This window comes from Nycticebus coucang, chromosome 14 (genome assembly GCF_027406575.1).
Source record: "Nycticebus coucang isolate mNycCou1 chromosome 14, mNycCou1.pri, whole genome shotgun sequence".
NCBI lineage: Eukaryota > Metazoa > Chordata > Mammalia > Primates > Lorisidae > Nycticebus > Nycticebus coucang.
In genome coordinates, this window is record NC_069793.1 from 9,889,594 (window position 1) to 9,917,569 (window position 27,976).

General features: G+C 39.5%; 1 protein-coding gene across 1 annotated transcript in view; it reads left to right on the forward strand.

The window, feature by feature from the left end:
- Positions 1-11,399: 11,399 nt before the first annotated feature.
- Positions 11,400-27,976, forward strand: part of LOC128565620 (steroid transmembrane transporter SLC22A24-like) — a 52,536-nt gene continuing 35,959 nt past the window's right edge. Inside the window, 3 exon segments of the mRNA XM_053562212.1 lie at positions 11,400-12,241; positions 13,406-13,477; positions 13,479-13,510. Coding sequence (XP_053418187.1) covers positions 11,840-12,241; positions 13,406-13,477; positions 13,479-13,510 — 506 coding nt within the window. The 5' untranslated portion in view covers positions 11,400-11,839.

The following is a 27,976-nucleotide window of genomic DNA, read 5'->3' on the forward strand; positions in this document are numbered from 1 at the left end:
AGAATTATACATCAAATTTATTCTTTATTGTTTCAAGTATCATTGATAAAACCATCCATCTTGGTTTTCTACATTATAATTACCAAAATATTTAAAATTTCTATTCTCAATGATTTCAGATGAATATTTAAAATAATCAACCGACCTTTTCCATATGAATGAGGGAGAGCAAGGAGTGGTTTAAAAAAAATTTTTTTTTTTGAGCCAGAGTCTCAGGCTGTCACCCTGGGTGGAGTGGCATGGCGTCACAGCTCACAGCAACTGCAAACTCTTGGGCTCAAGCAATTCTCTTGCCTCAGCCCCTTGAGTAGCTGGGACTACAGACACCTGCCACAATGCCCAGCTGTTTTTTTTGTTGGAGTTGTCATTGTTTTAGCTGGCCCAGGCTGGTTTCGAACCCCAGAGCCTCGGTGTATGTGGCTGGTGCCCTACCTACTGAGCTGAGCTATGGGTGCTGCCCAATTTTTTTTTTTTTTTTTTTTGACAGAATCTCACTCTGTTGCCCCAGGCTAGAGTGCCATGACATGAGCCTAGCTCACAGCAACTTCAAATTCCTGGGTTCAAGCCATCCTTCTGCTTCAGCCTTCTGAGTAGCTGGGACTATAAGCACGCGCCATGATGCCTGACTAATTTTTTCTAATTTTAGTAGAGACAGTGTCTCACTGTTGCTCAAGGTTGGTCTCATCCCTGAGCTCAAGGGATCCTCCTGCCTCAGTTTCCCAAAGTGCAGGGATTATAGGCATGAATCACCATGCCTGGTTAAGGAGTGGTTTTTATGTTTTGAAGAATGTTGACACGGCAACAGATCTGTAATTATGGCTGAGAATTATAGTGCCTGTTGAGAGCTGAGGCCACCAAAGAATGCTAAAGAAGGGTTTGCTTATGGCTCTGGAGATACCTAGAAAACATGAAAAATGTGGAAGAGGATAAGATGGAGCCCCCCAAGTGTTTAAGATCTGTGGATCTCCCATGAGCTTTTCTCTCGGAGAAAATGGACTCTCAATGAAACTCTTTCAACTTTTTGACCTGGCCATTTAAACTTGACTGTCTCTTCCTGTTTCCTAGATGCTATAGGCTGGGTGCCTGGCTTTGTCTCCTTTTCCCCTCATTTCTGTGAGTCACGAGTAGGATGAAACCTCTAGTTCCTCTTCCCAAATCACTGTCCTCTTCCCGGTCCCTGAAAATGAGTTGAGTTCCCAGTACCTCTCCCTTCAATCTCTACCCATCATATGTTCTGGATTGAGATTTCCTTTGAAGTAGAACTCAGGAACTAGGAATTTATATTTTATAAAAGTATATTCCTTTTAGCTTTTAAACTAACTCAGCCATGTTTCAGTGAACCCTTTAATCTGAAGACGACTTTGAACTCATGGACCATATTAAACTTTAGTCAAACAAAGTGGATATTGTTTGACTAACAATTACCTGTACGAAAGAGTGTTTAGTACCTTCTAAACATAGGACTTATCCATCTCTTGCGTATATTTGGGACAGAAAGACACTTTTCTGTCTTCTTTCCTATTTGAACCCAGTAGGGCAGACACCAGAGCAAATCAGGATTCGTGTTTACTCACTCATCCAAAAAACATTTTTGAGTGTCTCCCAGGTGCCAAGTCCTACCTGTCCCCACCCTTGCCTGAGCCTATGAGCAGTGGTCATGGTTTGCTGTGAAAAGTTCTGAGTCAGTTGGGAGGACATAAGGCACAATGAACCTTGGGGCAAGTTCGCTTGTTGATCCCTTCCACTTCCAAGCTGTCTGTCAGGATGAGAGCTCTGGAATGCACACCCTATACTTTGAAGATGAGGAGAGGAGGGTTTCTTAAAGTGTTTTTTCTTTTTTTAAACCTGTGGCAATTTTTGGATTTTAAGGTAGAAATTGAAATCTCTACTTTGAGTGGGATCAGTTGGGTGATACAAGGCCTATGCCCACTGTTAATGGGGTAGGGAGGGGAAATCATAAGGTAAACTAATCTGAATGCAGATGTTTCTGAGAATGGTTGAACATTGGTCTCTGGTTTGTATACTTATTTTTCCCTTACAGGGGGGTGGGTGAGTGAGGCAGTGGTGGAATTTGGTCACTTGCCATGTCATGTGGACAGAGAACTTCAAAGTGCTGTGTTCCTACATGGTAGGAGGCCTGAGGCCTGGTGCCAGGGATGCAGGAGCCAGCAGGTCCTACATGCAGTCTAGGCATTTTGCTCAATAATGGAAAGGCTGACTTTATGAAACAAATGTCTCCACAGAGATCATCATATGGCTATCAAGGAATCTGGTTTTGTTGGCTAGGAGTGGGGAATGTGTCAGTCAGGGGCACCAAAAGAAAAAGAGGGCAATGGACCCCTCCATAGGGGCAGCAGGCCAGAGGCTGCAGGAGAAAGGGCTGGAGGGGAGTCTTCTGTGATTCCAGGAGTAGAGATAAGGTGCTCTCCAGTTCCCCAGTTTTAAGTCTTTGTCTTATAATCACCTTTTGTTATCAGCAAGCTTTGTTATCACCTGTGCTTTGGGAATGAAGGAAAGCGTCAGTGTCCATGGTTTGTTGTACTCAGAAGTGTTGCCGCTGTGTGTGGAGAGAGGAGGCGAGGGGCCCCCCAGTGGTGGTCCAGAGGAAGCAAGCGGACCAGGGAGGTTCCATGTTGGTTAAAAATGCAGGCATTGTTTATTCTCTGGAATACTCTGGCACAGAACTGGATTTCTTGCAAGAGGAGGGGAGGTTGGTCAAAAAAGTAAGATTTTAAAGAGGAGGATGATTTCTTAATCTGTAGGGCTTGGGTGCTTGTGCCACACATAGACAAGCACAGCATCAGGAGAGTGGGAGCTGGATACACAGCATTCTGGTGATCGTAGACCCTTTTGATCCCCACGCTTGTTGAAACTTTTTATCACGTTAGCAGAAAAATTAGTGGTTATACAAACTGTAAGAAGGCCATTTGAGCCAAAAAAAGTTCTGTTCTAAGTTTTTTCTTTTTTTTCCCACTGTTTTTGAATGCAGTTTTCAGCTGGAAAGAATCTTTAATGGGAAGCCAACTATTAAATATTTATGAACCTCATGCTGCTGCTTGGTACAAAGCAAATTTTTTTTTTGCTAGATTGTGGTGGTGGTTATTTTTTTTTTAAAGTATTTTTGGTGACTCAGATTATTTAGTTTGCTAGGTGAAATATAAAAAGATTAATGTTTATTTTGAAAAAGATTGCTTAAAGTTCACCTTCAGAGTTAAAGCGTATCTGAGTTTATAATATTGTGGAGGGAGATGTTTTATTAAATGATTAATTTTTGGTACTTCCAGTTGTGCTTCAAAAAATCAGTGGAAGCCACAGGTTTGTTGTCTTTATGTGTTGATGAAAGGTCGCTATCCCAACCTTTGCCTGAACCTGTGAGCAGTGGTCAGGCTGGCTGTGAGTTCTGAGTCGAAAACACAAGGAACCCACGGCCTTTGTTGATTTTCCAGAGTAGTGGCTTCCACAGTTTCCAGCAGACCCATCTTCTCTTTAGACATAATATCACTGAGCTGCCCCTCGTAAAAAAGGACAATAAAATGGAGCAGCTCTGGCCAAAACAGGCCCCATAGCTTCATGCAGAAAGCCAGAGAGGCATCTGCTAGCCTGGATGATGTGCTCTGCCCACTTAATGGGACTAAGATAATAACAACAATAGTGACATTCACAGAGTGTTCACTCTGTTCTGGGAACTGTTCTGTGCACTTTAGGAACATCTCTATGAGGACCTACTTCATTTAACCCATCACAATGTGTTCATTATTTCCATGATAGACTTTGTCACCCCAACCCCAAAGAGACTGCCCAACTGAACCAGCTTTGTCCAATGCTTTACCTGAGTAAACATTTACAACAGTAATGTCTCCACTGAGCAAAATAAGAAAATTAAAACAAAGAGTTGATTTACAACAAAATGAGAGATAAATAGGGAAGAGGGTTGTTAAGGCCAAAGATGCATCACGGTAGTGGCAATTTGGGCAGAGGCAAAGGGCTCATCAGCAGGCACAGAACTAATTGGATATAATCCCACTGTTAGGCCTTGGCTGTTAGTTGAGTTGTAGTGTATATTTGTGAGTAGGATAAACTTTCAAAACTGGTGTTTGGCATTTCTGGGATGAGAGGTCTCTGGAGGGTACAGACATTGAGTTGTGAGTACCCACATTTAGCACCTGCTCATAAGAGCTACAGCAACAAGTTGCGTCCTCTTTGTGTGATGGGGTGAGAACTCAATCCAGGGAGGAACTTGGGAGCATGGAACATCAGAACCTCTTCAGTTCTAATCAGTCTTTCTCAATTGATATATCACAGATACCCACTGTGGCTATGGCAGAGCTTGCCTGGATGGTGAAATCTATCAGGAGGGCAGCTTTAGGGACCCTAGTTCTGGCACAACTATAGCAGGAGCAGGCTTTACTACTGTCTCAACTCAGGGGAATATGGCAAGAACTTCCTTTAAATTTTGCTCAAATTCAGATGCTAAGAGTTCTTTTATTCCATACCACTGTACCCTGTGGGTGAGTACACAGGGCAGCCCTGAATAGCCCCCCCAAAGCCCTGGGACTTCACAGGGCAATAGAAAATCAGTGCTCTAATAACAGCTTATAGGTTATTGACGAAATGACCTTTTATGGAGCTCATGCTCAGGACTGCAAGGCTGGGCTCAGGAAGGGAGCAGGGAAAGGCTCATTGAGGCTTGTACATCAAGAGCATACCCAGACTCCAAACACAAGCAGCCTGACAGATGTATGGTGTTAAGAAAAGTGAAGAAAGAAAAGGAGCACATGGCATTGTTGATCTGTCAGTCTTCAAATATGAGAAAAACAACCTGTTGGAGACTTCATTAGTCTCAGCTCTCTAGGCATTCCCAGAGCCACAAACAGACCTGTGTTAGGACTCAGTTGTGAGGGACAGAAAACTCAAGAAAAATAGCGCTAGAAAAGCAAGGAACTTCCTGGTTTAAATGATTGTCAAATTCTGGAGCAGAAATCTGTACATTTGGATTTAGACCTTCATGATATTGGCTTCAGAATAGTGTGGTGGGTTGGTTCTCTCCAGAACCGTGTGATTATTGTGAACAAAGAAGTGAAGGTGTTGGGGAGATGGAAACAGCTTATGACCACAGTACATCTCGGGATCTTAGTTCTTTGCTTGCTTGCTTTCAACAGGACCTGGAATATCCTCTGATACACAAAAGTTGGTCCTCCTGTCCAGATTCATGGCTAGGATTCCTTAGAGAAGCTTCATATTCATGAGACACATGGATGGTACTTGTTAGGGGGAAATACATATTTTGGGGTTTGTAGTTTCTGTGGTTTCACTTCAATCCAGCCTTATAAAGAATTTACCCCTGTGGATCAGGATCCCTAGGAAACAGACTCTGAGGCTGTGGTTTGTGGGCATGAAGTTTACTAGGGGACGTGTAGGAACAGGATTGGGCAGAGGGAGAAGCTGAACTATGTAGTCAGAGCAAAAGCCTCTAGAGCAGCAGTTCTCAACCTGTGGGTTGCGATCCCTTTGGGGGTTGAACGACCCTTTCACAGGAGTCGCTTAAGACCATCCTGCATATCAGATATTTATACTATGATTCATAACAGTAGCAAAATTACAGTTATGAAGTAGCAACGAAGATAATTTTATGGTTGGGGGTCACCACAACATGAGGAACTGTATTAAAGGGTCATGGCATCAGGAAGGTTGAGAACCACTGCTTACAGATGGACTTACAGAGTTGTCCTGCATGGAGGCAAGAGTGCCAGTTTTTACACTCCTCCATTTACTAGTCTGTGGATGCAGGTTGCCAATGATGAGGGGAATGAGCCTCCTGGAGAAGTCCTCCATTGGAGCTGTCCTCCATCAACCCTTTTGGTAGCTGGAAGAACTCTTTCTTCAGTACTGAAGGCAGTGGGGAACAGGAAGCTCACTACATTTGTAGAGAGCCTACAACAGTATCCACTACACCTACTGTTTTCTGAGCACTGTGTTAATTTCTGGGGATTTAATGGTAAGAAAACAGACTCTTGAGAAATTTAGGCTCTAGAGCAGTGCTTCTGAACCTGTGGGTCGCAACCTCCCCCCCCCCTTTTTATAAAATTTAAAGCCTACTGTGTTCTTTTTTTTTTTTTTAATTAAATCATAGCTGTGTACATTAATGCGATCATGGAGTACAATGTGCTGGTTTTATATAGAATTTGAAATATTTTCATCAAACTGGTTAACATAGCCTTCGTGGCATTTTCTTAGTTATTATGCTAAGATACTTATATTCTACATTTAGTAAGTTTCACATGTACCCTTGTAAGGTGCACCACAGGTGTGGTCGCAACCCCTTTTTAACAATGAAAATACATTGCGGCATTAGGAAGGTTGAGAACCACTGCAGAGGAGACACACACAAAAGAGAAAACCACAGTACTGGCTGTCCTTCGCTTATATTATCAATACAGTCCTATAGGGAAATATGAAAAACAGTCTCCTTTTTTGAGGTTTTGGATTTTACTCACCAAAGTAAATGTAGTAGACAGGATTAAAAAAATGACAGCTAGGATGTGCGAAAATATAACTTAGAAAAATATAACGTCACCTCTATTTAGATTCCCAATCTTGCCCGATGGCAGATGGCATTGGTAAACTCAGTCATTTCAGGTTTAAATTTAGCAATTTATTTATTTTTTTGAGACAGACTCTCACTATGTTGCAAAATGGATGGGCTGCCAACAAGAGTACTGCTAATATAGAAAATCGAAAGAAATCAAGGAAGATAACCAATAATATGAGGGTAGCTTTCCCAATTAAAAATTATAATTCCTTTTTAAAATTAAAAATATTTTAAATTATATTTATCTTTTTTTGTGTGTGTTATGAACATTCCAATTCCACTCCTTTAGTTTGAACCCTGCCTGGGACTGCTAAACAACAATGACAACTACAACAAAAAAAAAGTTGGGCATTGTGGCAGGCGCCTGTAGTCCCAGCTATTTGGGAGGCTGAGGCAAGAGAACGCTTATGCCCAAGAGTTTGAGGTTGTTGTGAGCTGTGACACCACAGCACCCTACTGAGGGCGACGTTGTGATTTGATTTGCATTTCTTTGATTATTAGTAATAGTGAGCATTTTTCACGTACTTAGCCAATTGTTATGTTTTCTTTTGAGAAATGTCTATTCAGATCTTTTGACCCTTTTAGAATTGGATTACTTGATTTTTTTGCTGTTGTTTGTGCTTCTTATATATTCTAGTTATTAATCCCTTGTTAGATGGATTGTTTGCAAATATTTTTTTACCATTGTGTGTGTTGTTTCTTTACTTTGATGATTATTTCCTCTGCAGTGTAGAAGCATTTTAGCTTAATGTAATCCTAATTGTCTACTTTTACTATGTTTTGCCTATGCTTTTGAGCCTTAACCCTCAATTTTTTGTCCAGACCAGTGTCCTGGAGTATTTCCCAATGTCTTCTTTTAGTAGTTCCATAGTTTCAGGGTTACATTTAAGTTTTTAATCCATTTTGACTTGATTTTTATATATGGTGAGAGATGGGGTCTAGTTTCATTCTTCTGCATATGGTTATCCAGTTTTCCTAGAAGCATTTATTGAAGAGACTGTTTTTTCCCCCCTATTTTACATTCTTTTTTTTTCTTTCCAACTGAATTAGTCACCCATGTATTGTTCTCATTCTAATCTCTCAGGCCCTATTACACAAAGCAGTGCCATAGCAGACTCTAGTAATGTTTAACTCCATTCTGCTGGTATCTATTCACATCAATTTTTCCATCAAGAAGCCAGTTTACTCCCTTTCCATTACAGTTTGCCAAGCTCATGACACTGTCTGTGCCTTCCCTGAATGTCAGCAAATACCCACATCTCTCTCCATGGGAGTTAATCCCCAAGGTCTCCGCATAAATATCTTATGGCAAATGGAATTCACTCATATCCACCCTTTGGTAAATCAAGTATGTTCATGTTTGCATTGATACTTATTTAGGAATGCTTTACACAGCTTGTCCAACCAGGGAAACCACAGAACATGTTAAACATCATTTACTTTCCACAATATCAGCCCTCTATCTTTCCTAAAATATTGGGCCTGCTTACACCTCCAAATCTTTTGCCCTATTTTGTCAACACCGGATTATTAAACACACTACTGGCATCCCCCACAATGCCTCTGGACAAGCTATTATTGAATGTCCTCACAGAATGTTAAAAAAATCAACCACACTCAAGGAGTAGGGTGCTGGCCCCATATACTGGAGGTGGCGGGTGCAAACCCAGCCTCAGCTAAAAACTGCAACAATAACAAGAACAAAAAAAAAAGAAAAAAAGGAACTTAAGGAGCAGTGCTTGTGGTTCAAAAAAATTGACCACAAAAACAAAGAGAACAAAGCGAGGGAAGTATAAAGGATAAGCTTGCCCCACAAGAACAAGTACATAAAATATTTACCCTTATTTTTAAAAATTACTCCACAAATGGCCTTACTGTTGCTGAAAGACATTTTACCCCCCTAAGCAAAGACCCCAAGCCTCTGGTGTTATACCAAGAACCTCTGGGAAGCCCCAAATGGCTAGGACCTTTTGGCAGGGGGTGAGGTTAAGCTGCTGTTTTATCACCAACAGATCCTCTCTGCATTCTGGTGGCTTTATCAGACATGCTGGTGATAAATATCAGTACATCTGACAAAGCCTTACCATGAGCCAGCAACTGATGGAAAGGGCGAATCCAGTTCGAGAGATGAAAAATCTCTACCTAACAGATGCCTCAGGGAGGAGCCCATCCCTGAAATGATATCCCACTCAGAAGTATTACTGCAGGCGGGGAAGGTGTCCATCAGCTCCTCTTGTGGAGACAGCCCCAAGGACAGCTGAGACAAGTACAGCCCAAGAACCATCCTCCTCCTATAACACCTGGAGAACCCTGAAAATCTCAGCATCTCAGGCTGAGGAAGCCCTCAACACAACTAACGCCAACACTGAAACCCTTCTTTTAGCTTTAATGGCAGTTTAACCTCCAACACTTTACGCTCTAAGAAGGTATGGTTCTTTTTCCTTTTCATTACATTCATTCCTCAGGTAAGAGCATCTGTACGTGTCTATTGGAATCATGTATTAGAGCCTCCCTATTTTCTCCAATCTTGTTGGGGGATCCTGAGCCTCCCCTTGCAAAAGACAGAAAATTAAATGGCGGTACGTAGCTGCCGCCTGCAGGTCACATATGGGATTGCAACTCCTGACCGTGAGATAAACAGCAATATACAAAAGTGGCTGGCACAAGTTAACGCAAAGGCACAATAATTAAGAAAGTGTGGTGACACTTAGAGATCTAAAAATAGATCTGCCATTCAATCCTATAATTCCTCTACTAGGTATATACCCAGAAGATCAAAAATCACATTATAACAAAGGTATTTGTACCAGAATGTTTATTGCAGCCCAATTCACAATTGCTAAGTCATGGAAAAAGCCCAGGTGCCCATCGATCCATGAATGGATCAATAAATTGTGGTATATGTACACCATGGAATATTACGCAGCTTTAAAGAAAGATGGAGACTTTACCTCTTTCATGTTTACATGGATGGAGCTGGAACATATTCTTAGTAAAGTATCTTGAGAATGGAAGAAAAGGTATCCAATGTACTCAGCCCTACTATGAAACTAATTTATGGCTTTCATATGAAAGCTATAACCCAGTTATAACCTAAGAATTTGGGGAAGGGGAAAAGAGGGGAAAGGTTGGGCAGAGGGAGGGTGATTGGTGGGATTACACTTGCGGTGCGTCTTACAAGGGTACATGTGAAACTTAGTGAATGCAGAATATGATTGTCTTAACACAATAACTAAGAAAATGCCAGGAATGCTATGTTAACCAGTGTGATGAAAATGTGTCGAACTGTTTATAAAACCAGTGCATGGTGCCCCATGATCGCATTAATGTACACAGCTATGATCTAATACTAATAAAAAAAAAAAAGAAAGTGTGGTGAAGGCTATGTTAACCAGTTTGATGAAAGTATTTCAAATTGCATATGAAACCATCCAATAAATGCATTAATGTACACAGTTATGATTTAATAAAAAAAATTGGTCCTTTTTAACTGAAGAATTTACCACTGTGCCTTGAAATGGCTATTTGACAAGCCTACTGACTGTGTCCCTTTCAAACCTCAGTGATATATGAATTATATATATCATGGAACCTCTCAAATAGAAAATGTAGCACATCAAACTTTCATAAGAGAAGTTGGAGTTGATAGCCCTTTAATTTATGGCCATCACCTCCCAGGACCTTTCACTCCAATTTGTTATCATTCTTTTCTAAATGGACAAGACTATCCAGAATTAACATGGATTACTTTGCATCCCCAAACTTTACTAAAGTTAAGATACCTAATAATTGGATACTAGAAAACTGAGAATCACATGTGCTGTCTGTATAGCCATCTGACAAAACTTGGGAATTTGCTTTGCCTCATCATTACCCAGCTTCCAGCCCCCAGTGGACTCTCAGGATGGTTGGGTTTTTTTTTAAGAGTTTAGAGGAATCTCCCTCACTCTCTCTATATTCCATTAAAAAGGTAGATTTGGAGATCTGCTTTGCCCTCCTTCCCTGGTTAAGTGTGAATTTCCACAACCCTTCCTCCATCTTGAAACTACTTGATTTCTGTTGAGTTTAACTTCCACATATGCACATAAAAGAGTTTATTGGCTAGTTTCAAATTAGTATTGGGTATATGTGGTGTTTCTTTTTACATTCTTGTGATACTTCATTTAGAAGAATGATTTCCAGTTCCATCCCAATTCTTACAAAAAAATACTGTATCACCATTTTATATGACTGAGTAATACTCCACGGTGTACATACACCACTTTTTGTTAATCCACTTGTGTATTGATGGGTACTTACAATATTTGCAGTTGTGAATAGTGCTGCTATAAACATTTGAGTGAAAATGTCTTTTTGATAAAATGTCTTTTTTTCCTTTGGGTAAATATCTATCTGTGGGGTTGTTGACATAGCCAGAAATGTTACCTTGTACCTCTAGTCCTAGCTATTCAGAGTGCTGCAAGGCAGGACGGTCACTGGAGTCTGGGAGTTTGAGTTACAGTGAAGTATTATGGTGTCACTGCACTCCATGATGGATGAGAGACTGGAGAACAGAGTGAGACCCCATCTCTGTAAAAATGCACTATTTCTATCCTCTCAGCCTATTACATTAATTTTGCCTCTTCGATAATTTTAAAATCACTATAACTTGTATGATTTGACTGAAGCAAAACTTAATGTACAAAAACTCAGCCTTTGTATACAACATGCCACTTCATTTTACTTTAACTATCTAGTTTTTATTAACTTTTTGTTGAAACTTCAACCCTAACCAAGAAAAATCTCTGCTCTCTCTTCTTTGCTCAAAAATACCATAAAGCAATTTGCTATAATGTCTCTATTATCTCTTTTCTGAAAAGAATGGCAGGCCACTGAAAAGGTGTATTTCAGGTCATGTGGAGATTACACCCACCTGAAAGTCCATCATTAACTTCTCAGGAAGCTCGGAGCTCAGGATCCTTCAGTGAGTAGTCCTTTAAGCAGGTTCAGTTGTCAAGGGCTACAGGGCTTTTTGCCAGATAATTATATCTGTGACTTTACTGAAATGCTCCAGCTCTGTAGACTTAAAGGACTTCAGGAAACTCCTTACACTGCTCTGCTATAGTGGTGTGATCAGGCCCATTGAGGAGAAGGTGGTGTCTGGATCAACACAGGATTCCTGTGCCTTAGCGGAAGAAAACCTTTTCTTCTTCTGAACTGATCTCCATAAGGTAACTTTGCTAACTCTTGGGGATTGCCTGTTAAGCCTTGATGGCTTTTGAAGTGCTCCTGGATCAAGTTGGAAGCCTGGGGAGATTCCAGATCCTTCAGTTGGCTTTCTTTTTTATCAGCATCGTCCTCCTGTACCCTCGTATTTTACTGGAGAACTTTACTGCAGCCATCCCTGATCATCGCTGCTGGGTCCACATCCTCGACAATGACACTGTCTCCAATAATGACACTGGGACTCTTGGCCAAGATGCCCTCCTGAGAGTCTCCATCCCACTGGACTCCAACCTGAGGCCAGAGAAGTGTCGTCGCTTTGTCCATCCGCAGTGGCAGCTCCTTTACCCAAATGAGAGCTTCTCAAATATGAGTGAGCTAGACACAGAGCCCTGTGTGGACGGCTGGGTGTATGACCGAAGCTTCTTCTTCTCCACCATCGTGACTGAGGTATGAAGCTTCACGTTCTCTTTTTTTTTTTTTTTTTTTTTGTAGAGACAGAGTCTCACTGTACCACCCTCGGTAGAGTGCCGTGGCCTCACACAGCTCACAGGAAACTCCAACTCTTGGGCTTAAGCGATTCTCTTGCCTCAGCCTCCCGAGTAGCTGGGACTACAGGCACCCGCCACAACGCCTGGCTATTTTTTGGTTGCAGTTTGGCCGGGGCCGGGTTTGAACCCGCCACCCTCGGTATATGGGGCCGGCGCCTTACCGACTGAGCCACAGGCGCCGCCCGCTTCACGTTCTCTTTATGTTATTGGTGGGGGTGGGGGTTTGAGACAACACCAAGGATGAAATTGGTTTACACATTTAGTTTTCAGATGGGTGCTGCAGTCAGCACTTTCCTCATTCCTTCAGCAGGTAGCAGTTTCTTATCTGCCCTATGATGCAGTCAAGTGTATCAGTATTAAGGCTATGAATTGAAAAAACTAAACATAATTTAGTGAGAAAAAATTATAAGACAGATAATTTTTGATGTAGACAAACGTCATGGTATATCAAAGGATATCATTATTCATTGCTAAACTAATACAGAGCAAATAAACCAGAATCTCTGGTCATAGAGGCACCAGTATTTCTGAAGCTTTTTGAATGATTCAACCTATGACCAAAGGCGAGAGTTATTATAATAGTTGAAATCACAGCCATGTGAGGCCAAAGGCAGGGTCCTTATGTTACCTACATGCTTAAGGTGGCCATCCTGGAAAATAGGGTTTTTGCATGTGGTTTTTAAAATTTTGGTAAAGGAATTTTTTATTTCTGGTTCGTGTGTGTTTTTAACGAATATGCAGATAGAATGTATGTGAGTTGATACAGTAAAGGAAGTTGGTAGTGTGAAGATAAAATGAATAGAGACATAGACACATGCATAAAGGCTGTTGGAAGGTTCTGAGGTCAGAGAAAAAGTCAGCTGCAATTGAAGCATTGAAATTAGGTCAGTATTTTCAGAGTGCGGGCTACCAGGGGACAGCGTCTGTAGATGATGCTGGAGAGGGAGGCAGGACAATCACATCTGAGGGTCATACTCATCCTGTGTAGGAGTTTGGAGTCAGTATCTTCTAAAGGGCTCGATGTCTTCTTTGGCTCCCTTGTGCTGCTTTCCTTCTTTTCCAGTGGGACCTGGTGTGTGAATCTCAGTTACAGAAATCAGTGGCTCAATTCCTACTTATGGCTGGTTCACTGCTGGGGGGGTCTGGTATATGGCTATCTTGCAGACAGGTGAGTCCCCTCATTTGCTTTGGAATGGTTATCAGATGATATATTCTTTACCTTATTTTAAATGTATTTACTGAACGGCGTGTACCTTGCATTGTGCTATGTGCTGATCTTTATTTCTGAGTCCCCTCATTTGCTTTGGAATGGTTATCAGATGATATATTCTTTACCTTATTTTAAATGTAATTACCGAACGGCGTGTACCTTGCATTGTGCTATGTGCTGATCTTTATTTCTGAGTCCCCTCATTTGCTTTGGAATGGTTATCAGATGATATATTCTTTACTTTATTTTAAATGTATTTACTGAACGGCGTGTACCTTGCATTGTGCTATGTGCTGATCTTTATTTCTGTGTCCCATGGAGCTGCAAGTGAATAATAGTGTTAGATATTTGAATTAGAAATTATAGTTTCGTATCAGAAATCTATTTATTGTAGTGCATAAAGCAAGACGAAAATTGTAAAACAGATTCAAGGAAGTTTTGAGAAGTGATTTTCAGAGCAGATTACAGAATTTTCAGTTTATGAGTAGGAGTTAGTTCAATACAGGGATAGGAAGAGGTTTTGAGGGAGAAGATAGCTGTCTGTTAAAACACAAATTGTGAAGCATTGTTATGCCCTTGGCAACATTCATTTTTATAAATTTCAGATTAATATGAGACTATAAATATTTAGGTTTTCATTTCTTTTTTTTATTAAGTCATTTGTACATAGATCATGAATACATTTATGCCATTATGGGATTCAATGTGTTGATTATACAAATGGGAGTGTTTACATCCTATTAATTAACATAGCCTTCACCTCATTTACCCAATTACATTGTTAAGACATTTGTATTCTACACCTGATAGATCCAACTTTCATTTCTAAAGTAAAGTTCAAGTTGTAGTTGAGCCCTTCACCTAGAGGGTGTGCTGAACACCTCATATTGTGAACATTAGATGAGTTCCTGCCAATCACACTCCCTCGTCTCCCATCCCCTCTCCCCTCCACCTTGGAGACTACACTTGTGTTTTTTCTTTTAAGTGGGTGAATACTTGGTTATCTATTGGTTTCATATTAGTATTGAATACATTGGATCCTTTTTTTCCATTCTTGAGATACTTTACTCAGAAGAATGTGTTTCAACTTCATCCAGGTAAACACAGAAGATGTAAAGTCCCCATCTTTTCTTATGACTGAATAGTACTCCATGGTATACATATACCACAGTTTGTTAATCCATTTATGGGTTGATGGGCACATGGGTGTTTAGGCATCTTGGTATTTGTGAATTGAGCTGCAGTAAACCTTCTGGTGCAGATGTCCTTGTGGTAAAATGATTTTTGTTCTTCTGGGTTAATACCTAGTAATGGGATTGCAGGATCAAATAGAAGGTTGCCTTTAGTTCTTTGAGAATTCTCCGTATTTCTTTCCATAAAGGTTGTATTAGTTTGCAATACCTTCAGCAGTGCAAAAGTGTTCCCTTCACTCTATGACCAGCAACTGAAGATTCAGTACGTTTTAATCTGGGCTAATCCCACTGTAGTTAAGTGATGTCTTAGAGCAGTCTTGATTTGTATTTCTCTGATAATTAGGGATGATGAGGCAGTGCCTGTGGCTCAGTGAGTAGGGCGCTGGCCCCAGATACCGAGGGTGGCGGGTTTGAACCCGGCTCTGGCCAAATTGCAACAACAACAACAACAACAACAAAAGATAAATAGGGATGATGAACATTTTTTCATGTATTTATTGGCTATTCATCTGTCATCTTCAGAGAAGTTTCTGAATATAGACCAGTGTTCAAGTCTTTTGCCCACTTATAAATGGGGTTGTTTGCTCTTTTCTTGTTGATTAAATTGAGTTCTCTGTAGATTCTAATTATCAGTCCTTTGTCAGATTTGTAGCATGCAAATATCTTCTCCCATTCCAAAGGCTGTCGATTTGCTTTAGTTATGGTACCTGTCCTGAGATGTGCAGAAAGAAGCTTTTTATTTGATCATGTCCAATTTATTTATTTTTGATGTTGCTGTAATCTTGGCAACATTATGAACCACTTAGACTTGTGAGGTAAATGATTATGGATACTTTTAGACTGGTCATCATTTCATGTCTATAGTGTAGGTGCTCCTGTACAGTGAGTCACTGGTACATAATCTGTGCGTTGTGCAGCAGGGTGGTGCTGACAGTGTGTAACTCATTGCATCTGTAACCTGAGTGCTGATCTTTGCGAAATGCCTTTAATAAGTAATTTTGTATGCCCAAAAAAGAAGCATAATATTTAGAACCTAGGAAGACATGGATTGGACATGAGAGGTTTGGGGCTTCCTGACCCATGAAGGTGTTTTTTTTGGAGGTTGTAGTCAACCACAGCATGTCTCCCATGAAGTTACTGAGTTCACCTTAGAAGCTCAAGGCCATCAAGTGATCTTAGTTAAATATTTGACCTTTAAATTATTTAATAGTTAATTAATAATTAACTAAAATTATTTAAAGTTAATTAATAATTATTTAAATTATTTATTTCAAGTTAAATAAACTGACCCTATTTGACAGTTTCATATATCCTGCATAGATTTCAGAGTCAGGCATTTAATTTCATTCCTTTATTTTTTATTTTTAATTATACATATTCATGGGATATGTGATGTTTTGATACAGGCACACAGTGTGCAATGGTAAAATCAGGGTAGTTGGGCTATCCATCACCTTAAGCATTTACCATACAGATGCCAAAAAAAGCATTTAATAATTCTGCAACTTTCATGATAAAAAAAATTCTGACAAAAATGGCTATAGAAAGAACGTATTTTAACATGATATCAGTCATGTACAACAAACCCACAATTAATATCATTCTCAATAGGGGAAAACAAGCCTTTCCTCTGAGAACTGGAACAAAACACAGATGCTCATTTTCACTGCTTTAGTCAACGTAATACTAGCAGTCCTAGTATTAGTCCTAGCCAGAGCAATTAGATAAGAGAAAGAAAGAAAGGACATCCAAACTGGAAATGAAGAACCCAAATTGTTCTTGTTTGCAAATGATGTAGCCTCATTTCCTCTCAGTGTTCAGGCCTCTGTACCACTAATTCAAATGCAAGAATGAATGATTAAATGAATGATTGAAGCAGACTAATGAAAATGTGAAGGAATTGTTTTGTTAGAGCTCAGATCTTGGTTAATATCTATCAATAATAGAATGGAGAAATAAATTGTGGCATACTCATATCAATTTGTTCAGCAATGGGCAGAACAAACTACTGTCACATGCAACAGCAAGAAGGAAATGTTATGTGACACAGGATTACAGATTGTGTGGTGCCATGTTTTATAAAGATCAGTAGTACTTAAAATAATCTATGGTGTTAAGATAATATTTGATATCCTTTGTGGGAGTAGACTAGGAGAGGGTACAATATGGAATTTTTCATTGAGAGTGAAGTTCTATTTCTTACCCAAGACTGGTTAAATTGGTACATTTGTCTTGTGGAAATCATTAAAGTTGTAGAAATTTGATATGTGTACTCTTTGTGTACACATACCGATTAGACTTCAATTAAATGTTCAAAACAAAACGTAACAATGAGTGGGAAGAAATAGTTGGGGTAGAGAGATTGTTCAGCAGGAGCTAATAGTGGTAGCCAGGAGACCAGCTGTAAAAGGATTGATTTCAGTGACCACAGCTCAGATTTCTACAGTGGCCCCATAAGATCTACCATAGTAAAGGGACACTTTAGAAAACTGTGATGGAACTTTAGAGTTTTTCAAGTTCAATTCCCTGTGAAACAAAGGAACCTCTGCATTGCTGAGAAATAACCATCAAGTTTCTGTTTCTGTGGGTCATGCACTCCTTTACAGCAATCATCTAGTAGCATTTAATTGTTGTTGATATCACACATTTCTTCCATATACCAAGTTTATCTCTGCTTTCTCAACTTTGAAATTTGTTTCACTATTTCTTCCCCCAGGTGAGACTTGGTGGTATTACACTGCACTTTAAATAAAACTCAAGTTTTTTTCATGTCTCACCAGCTCTCTGATATGGCCCAGGTGTCACTTTCTCAACTAATCTACTCCTTTAGTCCCTACTAGTCTTCAAAACAACAAGCTGATTTCCCCAAAGAGCATTTACACTTACTGTTGTTTTGGCCATTATATTCTTTTCCCTACACATTGTTCAATCTACTTCTAATTACTCAAATTCTAATATCACCCACTCAACTATCTCTTCCCTGACTCCCTATCTAGCCACGCCTTCACTGAAGTTACTGTCATTTCATTTCTCAGACTTTATTCTTAACAGCAATTTTATAACAGCCTCTTAAGTGTCATACCCTATGAGGTGGTTATGAGGCCCATTTAGGAGGCTATTGAAGTAGTCCAGGGGCGAGATCATAGGAGTGTAAGTTAAAGGGAACCCATGGAGACAATAAGATGTAGTGGATTTGGGAGATGTTTTAGAGGTAGACACATAAGATTTGCTTATAACTTATATTCCTTTCCACTACTGAAGGATTGCTAGGGAGGGAAATAGCAGAATCCAGGGGATTCTTTCTTTTGGGGGCACAAATAACTAGTACATTTTGATGCCACTATATAAAATTGGAGAGGACTATGGAGAAAAGTAAATTTGTGGAAGAAAGTCAAGACTTGCTAAATTGCATTGGCCTCTTTTATATACATATAGAGTTATAGGCAGGAAGTTCCATATACTGATATCTGGTCACCAAAAAGGTCAAGGCCAGAGATAATAACTTGGAATTTCATGGCATATAAATATTTTCATAGTTATGAAAGTGGGAGTGATAACTCAGGAAAGAATGTAAATATAGACCAGTGATATCTAATGGATTTAACCATGTCTAAAGTAAATCTCTCAACGTAGTAAACATTTTACCTCACCAACAGCCTTGATATTCTTTCTTTCAGATTCAGATCTACCAAATTTTATTTATTATGTACCATATGGAAACCATCTCTGCACTCATTCAATTTTACTCTCACTCTAACTGAAAGTCTCATATAAATTCAAATAAAGACTGACACAAATATTTGATCCTAGATATTCTCCTCTCTTCCTCTTTCTCCTCTTCTAATAAAAAATTTCTCTACTTACCTATATTCATCAAAGACCTACCATATTAGTCATAAACTTTAGCTGCCCCAAATCTCAATCATTTACCATAGTATAGGGATAATTCTCATGGATGTTTCAGACAGATATGGTAGGGTGACCCTCTGGGCACCCATCTTTTAGCCAGTGACTCAGGGAACCAAGGCCATTTGTTGAAAGATTCTAACATCTGAGACAGAGAGTGTATGAACTCAGTGGACCTTTTATGGTTAGAACGGGAATTGTCATATTATCACTGGCCACATCCAATTAACCAGTTATAAGTCCCCATGGTAACCTACAATGAATTATGAGAAATATTGTCTTCTTGTAGCCCCTAAAAGAAGGAAAGGGAGGTTGGCATTTAGTCAGACTCTGCACAAACTGTATGTTTAATGAGCCAAAAAGATTTGATTACTCACTGTTGTAATTTATGATGCAGTGTTCCCATAGTCCATTTGTTTGGGGAAGGCCTGTTTCTCATACTTGTAACTGGTCATATATATGCCCATTTGTCTCCACTCCCATCCATCACCACAAAGAACTTTTTTCATGAGTTTACTATTACTCTCTTTCTTTGTACATGCTGCAAAATGTTGATTTTCCTTAGGTATGAAGGTATTTTAATTTACATAAAAGGCATGGTGCAATTTATCCCATTTCTTTTCTTTTCTTTCTTTCTTTATTTATTTTTATTGTTAAATCATAGCTGTGTACATTAGTGCAATCGCCTGTACCCATTCTAAGATGCACCATAGATGTGGCCCCACCCATTACCCTCTCTCCACCAAAACCTCCCCCCTCCATTCCCTTTCCTTGGCCCTTTCCCCATAGTCTTGTGCTATAGTTGGGTTATAGTCTTCATGTGAAAGCTATAATTTAGCTTCATAGTAGGGCTGAGTACATTGGATACTTTTTCTTCCATTCCTGAGATACTTTGCTAAGAAAAATATGTTCCAGCTCCATCCATGTAAACATGAAAGAGGTAAAGTCTCCATCTTTCTTTAAGGCTGCATAGTATTCCATGGTATACATGTGCCACAATTTGCTAGTCCATTCGTGGGTCGATGGGCACTCGGGCTTCTTCCATGACTTAGCAATTATGAATTGGGCTGCAATAAACATTCTGGTACAGATGTCTTTGTTATATTGTGACTTTTGGTCTTCTGGGTATAAACCTAGTAAAGGAATTATAGGATCGAATGGCAGGTCTATTTTTAGGTCTCTAAGTATTCTCCAAACATCCTTCCGGAAGGAACGTATTAGCGGGCATTCCCACCAGCAGTGTAGAAGTGTGCCCTTTCCTCCACATCCACGCCAACATTTCTGGTTTTGGGATTTTGTTATGTGGGCTACTCTTACTGGGGTTAGGTGATATGTCAGAGTAGTTTTGATTGGCATTTCTCTGATGATTAAGGATGATGAGCTTTTTTTCATGTGTTTGTAGATTTTGCGTCGGTCTTCTTTTATTTATTTATTTATTTATTTTTATTGTTGGGGATTCATTGAGGGTACAATAAGCTAGGTTACACTGACTGCAATTGTTAGGTAAAGTCCCTCTTGCAATCATGTCTTGCCCCCATAAAGTGTGACACACACCAAGGCCCCACGCCCCTCCCTCCATCCCTCTTTCTGCTTCCCCCCCATAACCTTAATTGTCATTAATTGTCCTCATATCAAAATTGAGGACAATTAGCTATACGGGGTATTGCCTTAGCTATATGGGGTTTTGAGTACATAGGATTCATGCTTCTCCATTCTTGTGATGCTTTACTAAGAATAATGTCTTCCACTTCCATCCAGGTTAATACGAAGGATGTAAAGTCTCCATTTTTTTTAATGGCTGAATAGTATTCCATGGTATACATATACCACAGCTTGTTAATCCATTCCTGGGTTGGTGGGCATTTAGGCCGTTTCCACATTTTGGCAATTGTAAATTGAGCTGCAATAAACAGTCTAGTACAAGTGTCCTTATGATAAAAGGATTTTTTTCCTTCTGGGTAGATGCCCAGTAATGGGATTGCAGGATCAAATGGGAGGTCCAGGTTGAGTGCTTTGAGGTTTCTGCATACTTCCTTCCAAAAAGGTTGTACTAGTTTGCAGTCCCACCAGCAGTGTAAAAGTGTTCCCTTCTCTCCACATCCATGCCAGCATCTGCAGTTTTGAGATTTTGTGATGTGGGCCCTTCTCACTGGGGTTAGATGATATCTCAGGGTTGTTTTGATTTGCATTTCTCTAATATATAGAGATGATGAACATTTTTTCATGTGTTTGTTAGCCATTCGTCTGTCATCTTTAGAGAAAGTTCTATTCATGTCTCTTGCCCATTGATATATGGGATTGTTGGCTTTTTTCATGTGGATTAATTTGAGTTCTCTATAGATCCTAGTTATCAATCTTTTGTCTGATTGAAAATATGCAAATATCCTTTCCCATTGTGTAGGTTGTCTCTTTGCTTTGGTTATTGTCTCCTTAGCTGTACAGAAACTTTTCAGTTTAATGAAGTCCCATTTGTTTATTTTTGTTGTTGTTGCAATTGCCATGGCAGTCTTCTTCATGAAGTCTTTCCCCAGGCCAATATCTTCCAGTGTTTTTCCTATGCTTTCTTTGAGGATTTTTATTGTTTCATGCCTTAAATTTAAATCCTTTATCCATCTTGAATCAGTTTTTGTGAGTGGGGAAAGGTGTGGGTCCAGTTTCAGTCTTTTACATGTAGACATCCAGTTCTCCCAACACCATTTATTGAATAGGGAGTCTTTCCCCCAAGGTATGTTCTTGTTTGGTTTATCAAAGATTAGGTGGTTGTAAGATGTTACTTTCATTTCTTGGTTTTCAATTCGATTCCAAGTGTCTATGTCTCTGTTTTTGTGCCAGTACCATGCTGTCTTGAGCACTATGGCTTTGTAGTACAGACTAAAATCTGGTATGCTGATGCCCTCAGCTTTATTTTTGTTACAGAGAACTGCCTTAGCTATACGGGGTTTTTTCCGGTTCCATACAAAACGCAGAATCATTTTTTCCAAATCTTGAAAGTACGATGTTGGTATTTTGATAGGAATGGCATTGAATAGGTAGATTGCTTTGGGAAGTAGAGACATTTTAACAATGTTGATTCTTCCCATCCATGAGCATGGTATGTTCTTCCATTTGTTAATATCCTCTGCTATTTCCTTTCTGAGGATTTCATAGTTTTCTTTATAGAAGTCCTTCACCTCCTTCGTTAGGTATATTCCTAGGTATTTCATTTTCTTTGAGACTATGGTGAAGGGAGTTGTGTCCTTAATTAGCTTCTCATCTTGACTGTTATTGGTGTATACACAGGCTACTGACTAGTGGACATTGATTTTATATCCTGAAACTTTACTGTATTTTTTGATGACTTCTAGGAGTCTTGTGGTTGAGTCTTTGGGGTTCTCTAAGTATAAGATCACGTCGTCAGCAAAGAGGGAGAGTTTGACCTCCTCTGCTCCCATTTGGATTCCCTTTATTTCCTTGTCTTGCCTAATTGTATTGGCTAGAACTTCCAGCAAGCACTATGTTGAATAGTAAAGGTGACAGAGGACAACCTTGTCTGGTTCCAGTTCTAAGAGGAAAAGCTTTGAGTTTTACTCCATTCAGTAAAATATTGGCTGTGGGTTTGTCATAGATATCTTCAATCAGTTTTAGAAATGTGCCACCTATGCCTATACTCTTCAGTGTTCTAATTAGAAAAGGATGCTGGATTTTATCAAATGCTTTTTCTGCATCTATTGAGAGGATCATGTGATCTTTATTTTTGTCTCTGTTAATATGGTGGATAACGTTTATGGACTTGCGTATGTTAAACCAGCCTTGCATCCCTGGGATGAAGCCTACTTGATCATGATGAATGACTTTTTTGATGATAAGCTGTAATCTATTGGCTAGGATTTTGTTGAGGATTTTTGCATCTATATTCATGAGTGAGATTGGTCTGAAATTCTCCTTTTTGTTTGGGTCTTTTCCTGGTTTTGGTATCAGGGTGATGTTTGCTTCATAGAATGTGTTGGGGAAGATTCCTTCTTCCTCAATTTTTTGGAATAATTTCTGCAGTACAGGAATAAGCTCTTCCTTGAAGGTTTGATAGAATTCTGGTCTGAAGCCATCTGGACCAGGGCATTTTTTGGTTGGAAGATTTTTTATTGTTTCTTTAATCTCGGTGCTTGAAATTGGTCTGTTCAGGAGCTCTATTTCTTCCTGGCTAAGTCTAGGGAGAGGGTGTGATTCCAAATATTTATCCGTTTCCTTCACATTGTCAAATTTCTGGGCATAGAGTTTCTGGTAGTATTCAGAGATGATCTCTTGTATCTCTGTGGGATCAGTTGTTTTTCCCCTTTGTCATTTCTGATTGAGGTTACTAGAGATTTTACTTTTCTATTCCTCGTTAGTCTGGCCAATGGTTTATCTATGTTATTTATTTTTTCAAGAAACCAACTCCTTGTTTCATTAATTTTCTGAATGATTCTTTTGTTTTCAATTTCATTGATCTTTGATTTGATTTTGGATATTTCTTTTCTTCTACTGAGTTTAGGCTTAGATTGTTCTTCTTTTTCCAATTCCATAAGATCTCTTGTGAGATTGTTGACGTGCTCTCTTTCTGTTTTTCGAATGTGGGCATCTAAAGTGATGAATTTTCCTCTCAAAACTGCTTTTGCAGTATCCCACAGGTTTTGGTAGCTTGTGTCTTCATTGTTGTTATGCTCAAGGAAGTTAATGATTTCCTGTTTTATTTCTTCCTGCACCCATCTGTTATTCAACAGATTGTTTAATTTCCATGCCTTTGGGTGGGGTTGAGCATTTTTGTTAGAGTTGAGTTCCGCCTTTAGTGCCTTATGGTCTGAGAAGATACAAGGTAAAATTTCAATTCTTTTGATTCTGTTGATATTTGTTTTGTGTCCCAGGATATGATCAATTTTGGAGAATGTTCCATGTGGTGATGAGAAGAATGTATATTCTTTATCTTATACATTGGGATGGAATGTTCTATATGCGTCTATCAAGCACAGTTGTTCTAGGGTCTCATTTAAATCTCTTATATCCTTGTTTAATTTCTGTTTAGAGGATCTGTCCAGCTCTGTAAGAGGAGTGTTAAGGTCCCCTCTTATTATGGTATTATCAGATATCATATTGCTCAGACTGAGTAAGGTCTGTTTCAAGAATCTGGGAGCATTTAAATTGGGTGCATAAATATTTAGAATTGAAATGTCTTCTTGTTGTAGTTTTCCCTTGACCAATATAAAGTGACCATCTTTGTCTTTTTTGACTTTAGTTGCTTTAAATCCACATGTATCTGAAAAGAAGATTGCAACTCCTCTTTTCTTCTGAATTCCATTTGCCTGAAAAATTTTTTTCCAACCCTTGACTCGGAGTTTTAATTTGTCTTTTGAAGCTAGGTGTGTTTCTTGCAGACAGCAGATGGATAGCTTGTGTTTTTTAATCCAGTCAGCCAATCTATGTCTCTTCAGTGGGGAATTCAAGCCATTAACATTTATTGAGATAGTTGATAAGTGTGGTAGTATTCTATTCATCTTATTTTGTGTGAGTCCATTGCTTAGCTTTATCTTTTGCATCAGTGTGGAGGTTAGGTTCTGTCCTTTAATTTCTGAGTTCTTACTTTGCTGCTGATCCATTGTGATGGTCAGAGTGTAGAACAGGTTGAAGTATTTCCTGTAGACCTGTTCTTGTTGTGGCGAATTTCCTCAATGTTTGTATATCCATAAATGATTTGATTTCTCCATCAATTTTAAAGCTTAGCTTAGCAGGGTACAGAATTCTGGGCTGGAAATTGTTCTGTTTAAGTAGATTAAAGGTAGATGACCATTGTCTTCTTGCTTGGAAAGTTTCATTAGAGAAGTCTGCAGTCACTCTGATGGATTTGCCCCTGTAGGTCAACTGGCGCTTACTCCTGGCAGCTCGCGGAATTGTTTCTTTTGACTTTGGACAGGTTCATCACAATGTGTCTTGGAGAAACTCGGTTAGAGTTGAGGCGACCTGGGGTCCGATATCCCTCTGAAAGCAGTGTGTCAGAATCTTTGGTGATATTTGGGAAATTTTCTTTTATAATATTCTCTAGTATGGCTTCCATTCCTCTGGGGCATTCTTCTTCCCCTTCTGGGATTCCTATAACTTGTATGTTGGAACGCTTCATAAAGTCCCATAATTCTGACAGTGAACGTTCTGCTTTCTCTCTCTTCTTTTCTGCCTCTTTTACTATCTGAGTTATCTCAAGATCTTTGTCTTCTACCTCTGAAATTCTTTCTTCTGCATGGTCTAACCTGTTGCTGGTACTTTCCATTGCATCTTTAAGTTTCCTAATTGACTGTTTCAGTTCCTTCAGCTCCGCTATATCCTTTCTATATTCTTCATATCGTTCATCTCTTATTTGATTCTGTTTTTGGATTTCCTTTTGGTTATTTTCCACTTTATTAGCAGTTTCCTTTAGTGTTTCCATCATTTCTTTCATGTTTTCATCATGTGTATTCTAAATTCCCTTTCTGTCATTCCTAACATTTCTTTATAGGTGGAATCCTCTGCAGTAGCTACCTCATGGTCCCTTGGTGGGGTTGTTCTGGACTGGCTCTTCATGTTGCCTCGAATTTTCTGCTGATTCTTCCTCATGAGTGATTTCTTTTATCTGTTTCCTTGCCCTGATTTTCCTTTCACTTCCTCTTGCTTTTTAAGTTCTTATGCCTGTGGACTAAGGTTTCAATGAGTCCTTTTGGTACAGGACCAGAAGGATGAGAAGGTTGAAGAGCAAGAAAGGGATGGAAGAAAGGAGGAACGAGCAAAAAGAAAAAAAAATAGAGAAAGGAGAGGGAGTGGGTAAAAGGAATATTGATAGAAAGAAGAGAGGCACAGAAAAAGGGAGACAGAGCAATATAGGTGTACAGTAGGGTACTTTGACACAACCTTAAAAAAACCCCACCTTCTGGGGGTGCCCCGTTGGGTGGTTCCCTTGAAGTCAGCAGCTCTTTGCTAACCTGATCAGACACAGTACCCCACCTCCACCAAGTAGAGAGGAAAGACAAAAATGCTATAAATCAAACCAAAACAAGCAAACAGAAAACTTTATGGGATAAAATTGGGTGAAAAACCAAATAATAGTGGTAGAAACACTAGAAAAAAATGAAGTTCTAGTTATTGAAAAAGGCAGCAATGGGAAAGTATAATTACACTAGAAAAATTGAGAAAGAAAAAAAAATCTGTACGGAAAAGGTTGAAATTAAAAAACGAAACAACATCAACAATATGAAAATAAACAGAGAAACAACCAAACCAAAAAAAGAGAGAGAGAAAAAAAACACAACCAAAAACAACGCAGTATGTATATGTTGTTGAATATTGTCTGGGCAATACGTGGTCTTCTGGGGTATGAGCATTAATCAGTGCTGATATGACTGGAGGCTGCAGATTTCTCCAACCCTAGCAGGTAGACACCCTAAATCTCTCTTTAGCCCTCTTAAAAGGCACTTTGAATTTGTAAACTTGCTGAGTAGAAGCTTTCCCAGGAAAGTGCTTGTCGCTGGACTCACTGCTGTAGTGGCTATCCACTTACCCAGTGTGCCAAAACTGATCTCAATCTGCCCCTGAGGGTTAGGGCTGTAAGGCGGCTCAGGCCCCGCCCTTAGGCTACTCAGTTGCTGGGTTACCAGCTCCCACCCGATTCTTGCTCTGCGACCCTGAGGGCGGAGCTTGCCGGGGCAGATCATTCACAATGGCTCCCTGTGGCCCACAGCCAAACACTATTAGCTTCGTCTGGCTCAGTGGCTCAGACTGGGGCCCTAGATAACGCCAAAGTTCTCCTCACTCCCACTCAGGCTCTCCCCAAGGCAGTTCAATTGAGTGCCAAGTCCAAAGACACCAAGACAGTTCACAGGTAAGGCCTTTCCGGTTTGCAGTCTCGCTGCTACTGAACTTACTTACAGTTGCTGGCAGGTTTAGACCAATTGAACACACGCGTCCACTTGCCGGTGTTTCACTGTTTTAGTCCTCCTCTTGGGGTCCAGAAGTCTCTCGCTGACTCCCTGTATCCTCACAAGGATGATTATAGGCAGATCCCACCAGCCAGAGATGCTTGGAGTCCTATCTCCCCAGACTCACGGTGCCCAGATGCAAGGAAGCTGTTACTCGGCCGCCATCTTGCTCCCTAGGTCCCTACTGAAATATTTTTGGTAGGCTTGTCAAAGATCAAATAGCGATGAGTAGCTGGGTTCATCTCTTGGTTCTCTATTCTGTTCCATAAATCTATTGCTCCCTACAGATCTTTTTAAAAAAGCATTTCAGATGTACCCTTGTAAGATGCACCACAGGTGTAATCTCACCAATCACCCTCCCTCTGCCCATCCTCCCCCCTCCCTCCCCTTTCTCTCCCCCTTCTCTGTATTCTTAGGTTATAACTGGGTTATAGCTTTCATATGAAAGCCATAAATTAGTTTTCTAGTAGGGCTGAGTACACTGGATACTTTTTCTTTCATTCTTGAGATACTTTACTAAGAAGAATATGTTCCAGCTCCATCCATGTAAACATGAAAGAGGTAAAGTCTCCATCTTTCTTTAAGGCTGCATAATATTCCATGGTGTACATATACCACAATTTATTAATCCATTCGTGGATCGATGGACACTGGGGGTTTTTCCCTATGAAACTTAGTAAATGTAGAATATAATTGTCTTAACACAATAACTAAGAAAATGCCAGGAAATGTGTCAAACATTTTCATCACACTGGTTAACATAGCTTTCCTGGTATTTTCTTAGTTATTGTGTTAAGACAATTATAAAACCAGTGTATGGTGCCCCATGATCGTATTAATGTACACAGCTATGATTTAATATTAATAAAAAAATAATAAAATTAAAAAAAGAAATATTTTCATCAAACTGATTAACATAGCCTTTACATTTTCTTAGTTATTAAAAAAAAGCATTTCATTCTACTTTGAGTTGTATCATAAAACTTTAGTAATAAAACATACTTTGTACACTTAGAAAGTTACATATTCAATAAGAATTCTAATGACTCAAATATAAAGTAACAAATGGCACAGGACAGGTGTCTAAAATTAACATTTGTTTATGTGTTAATAGTACCAAGAATTCTGAATCAACCCAGGTAGTTTAATCAAAGTTGACTTCAGATTTGGTACCTATCCTGCTAACTGTGACACATATATTAATAATTACCTTTCATTTTGTTTATCTTTCCATTCTTTGTTCCTTATGCTTTTTGCCACCCCATTCTGTCCTTCGTAAACTTCCTGTCAGTTCCTGCACTAAGGGAAATAGTGTCTAATTGTATTCTGTTTGAGCTGAAACTCATTTCCTAGGATCTAAAATTGAGAAACAGCCA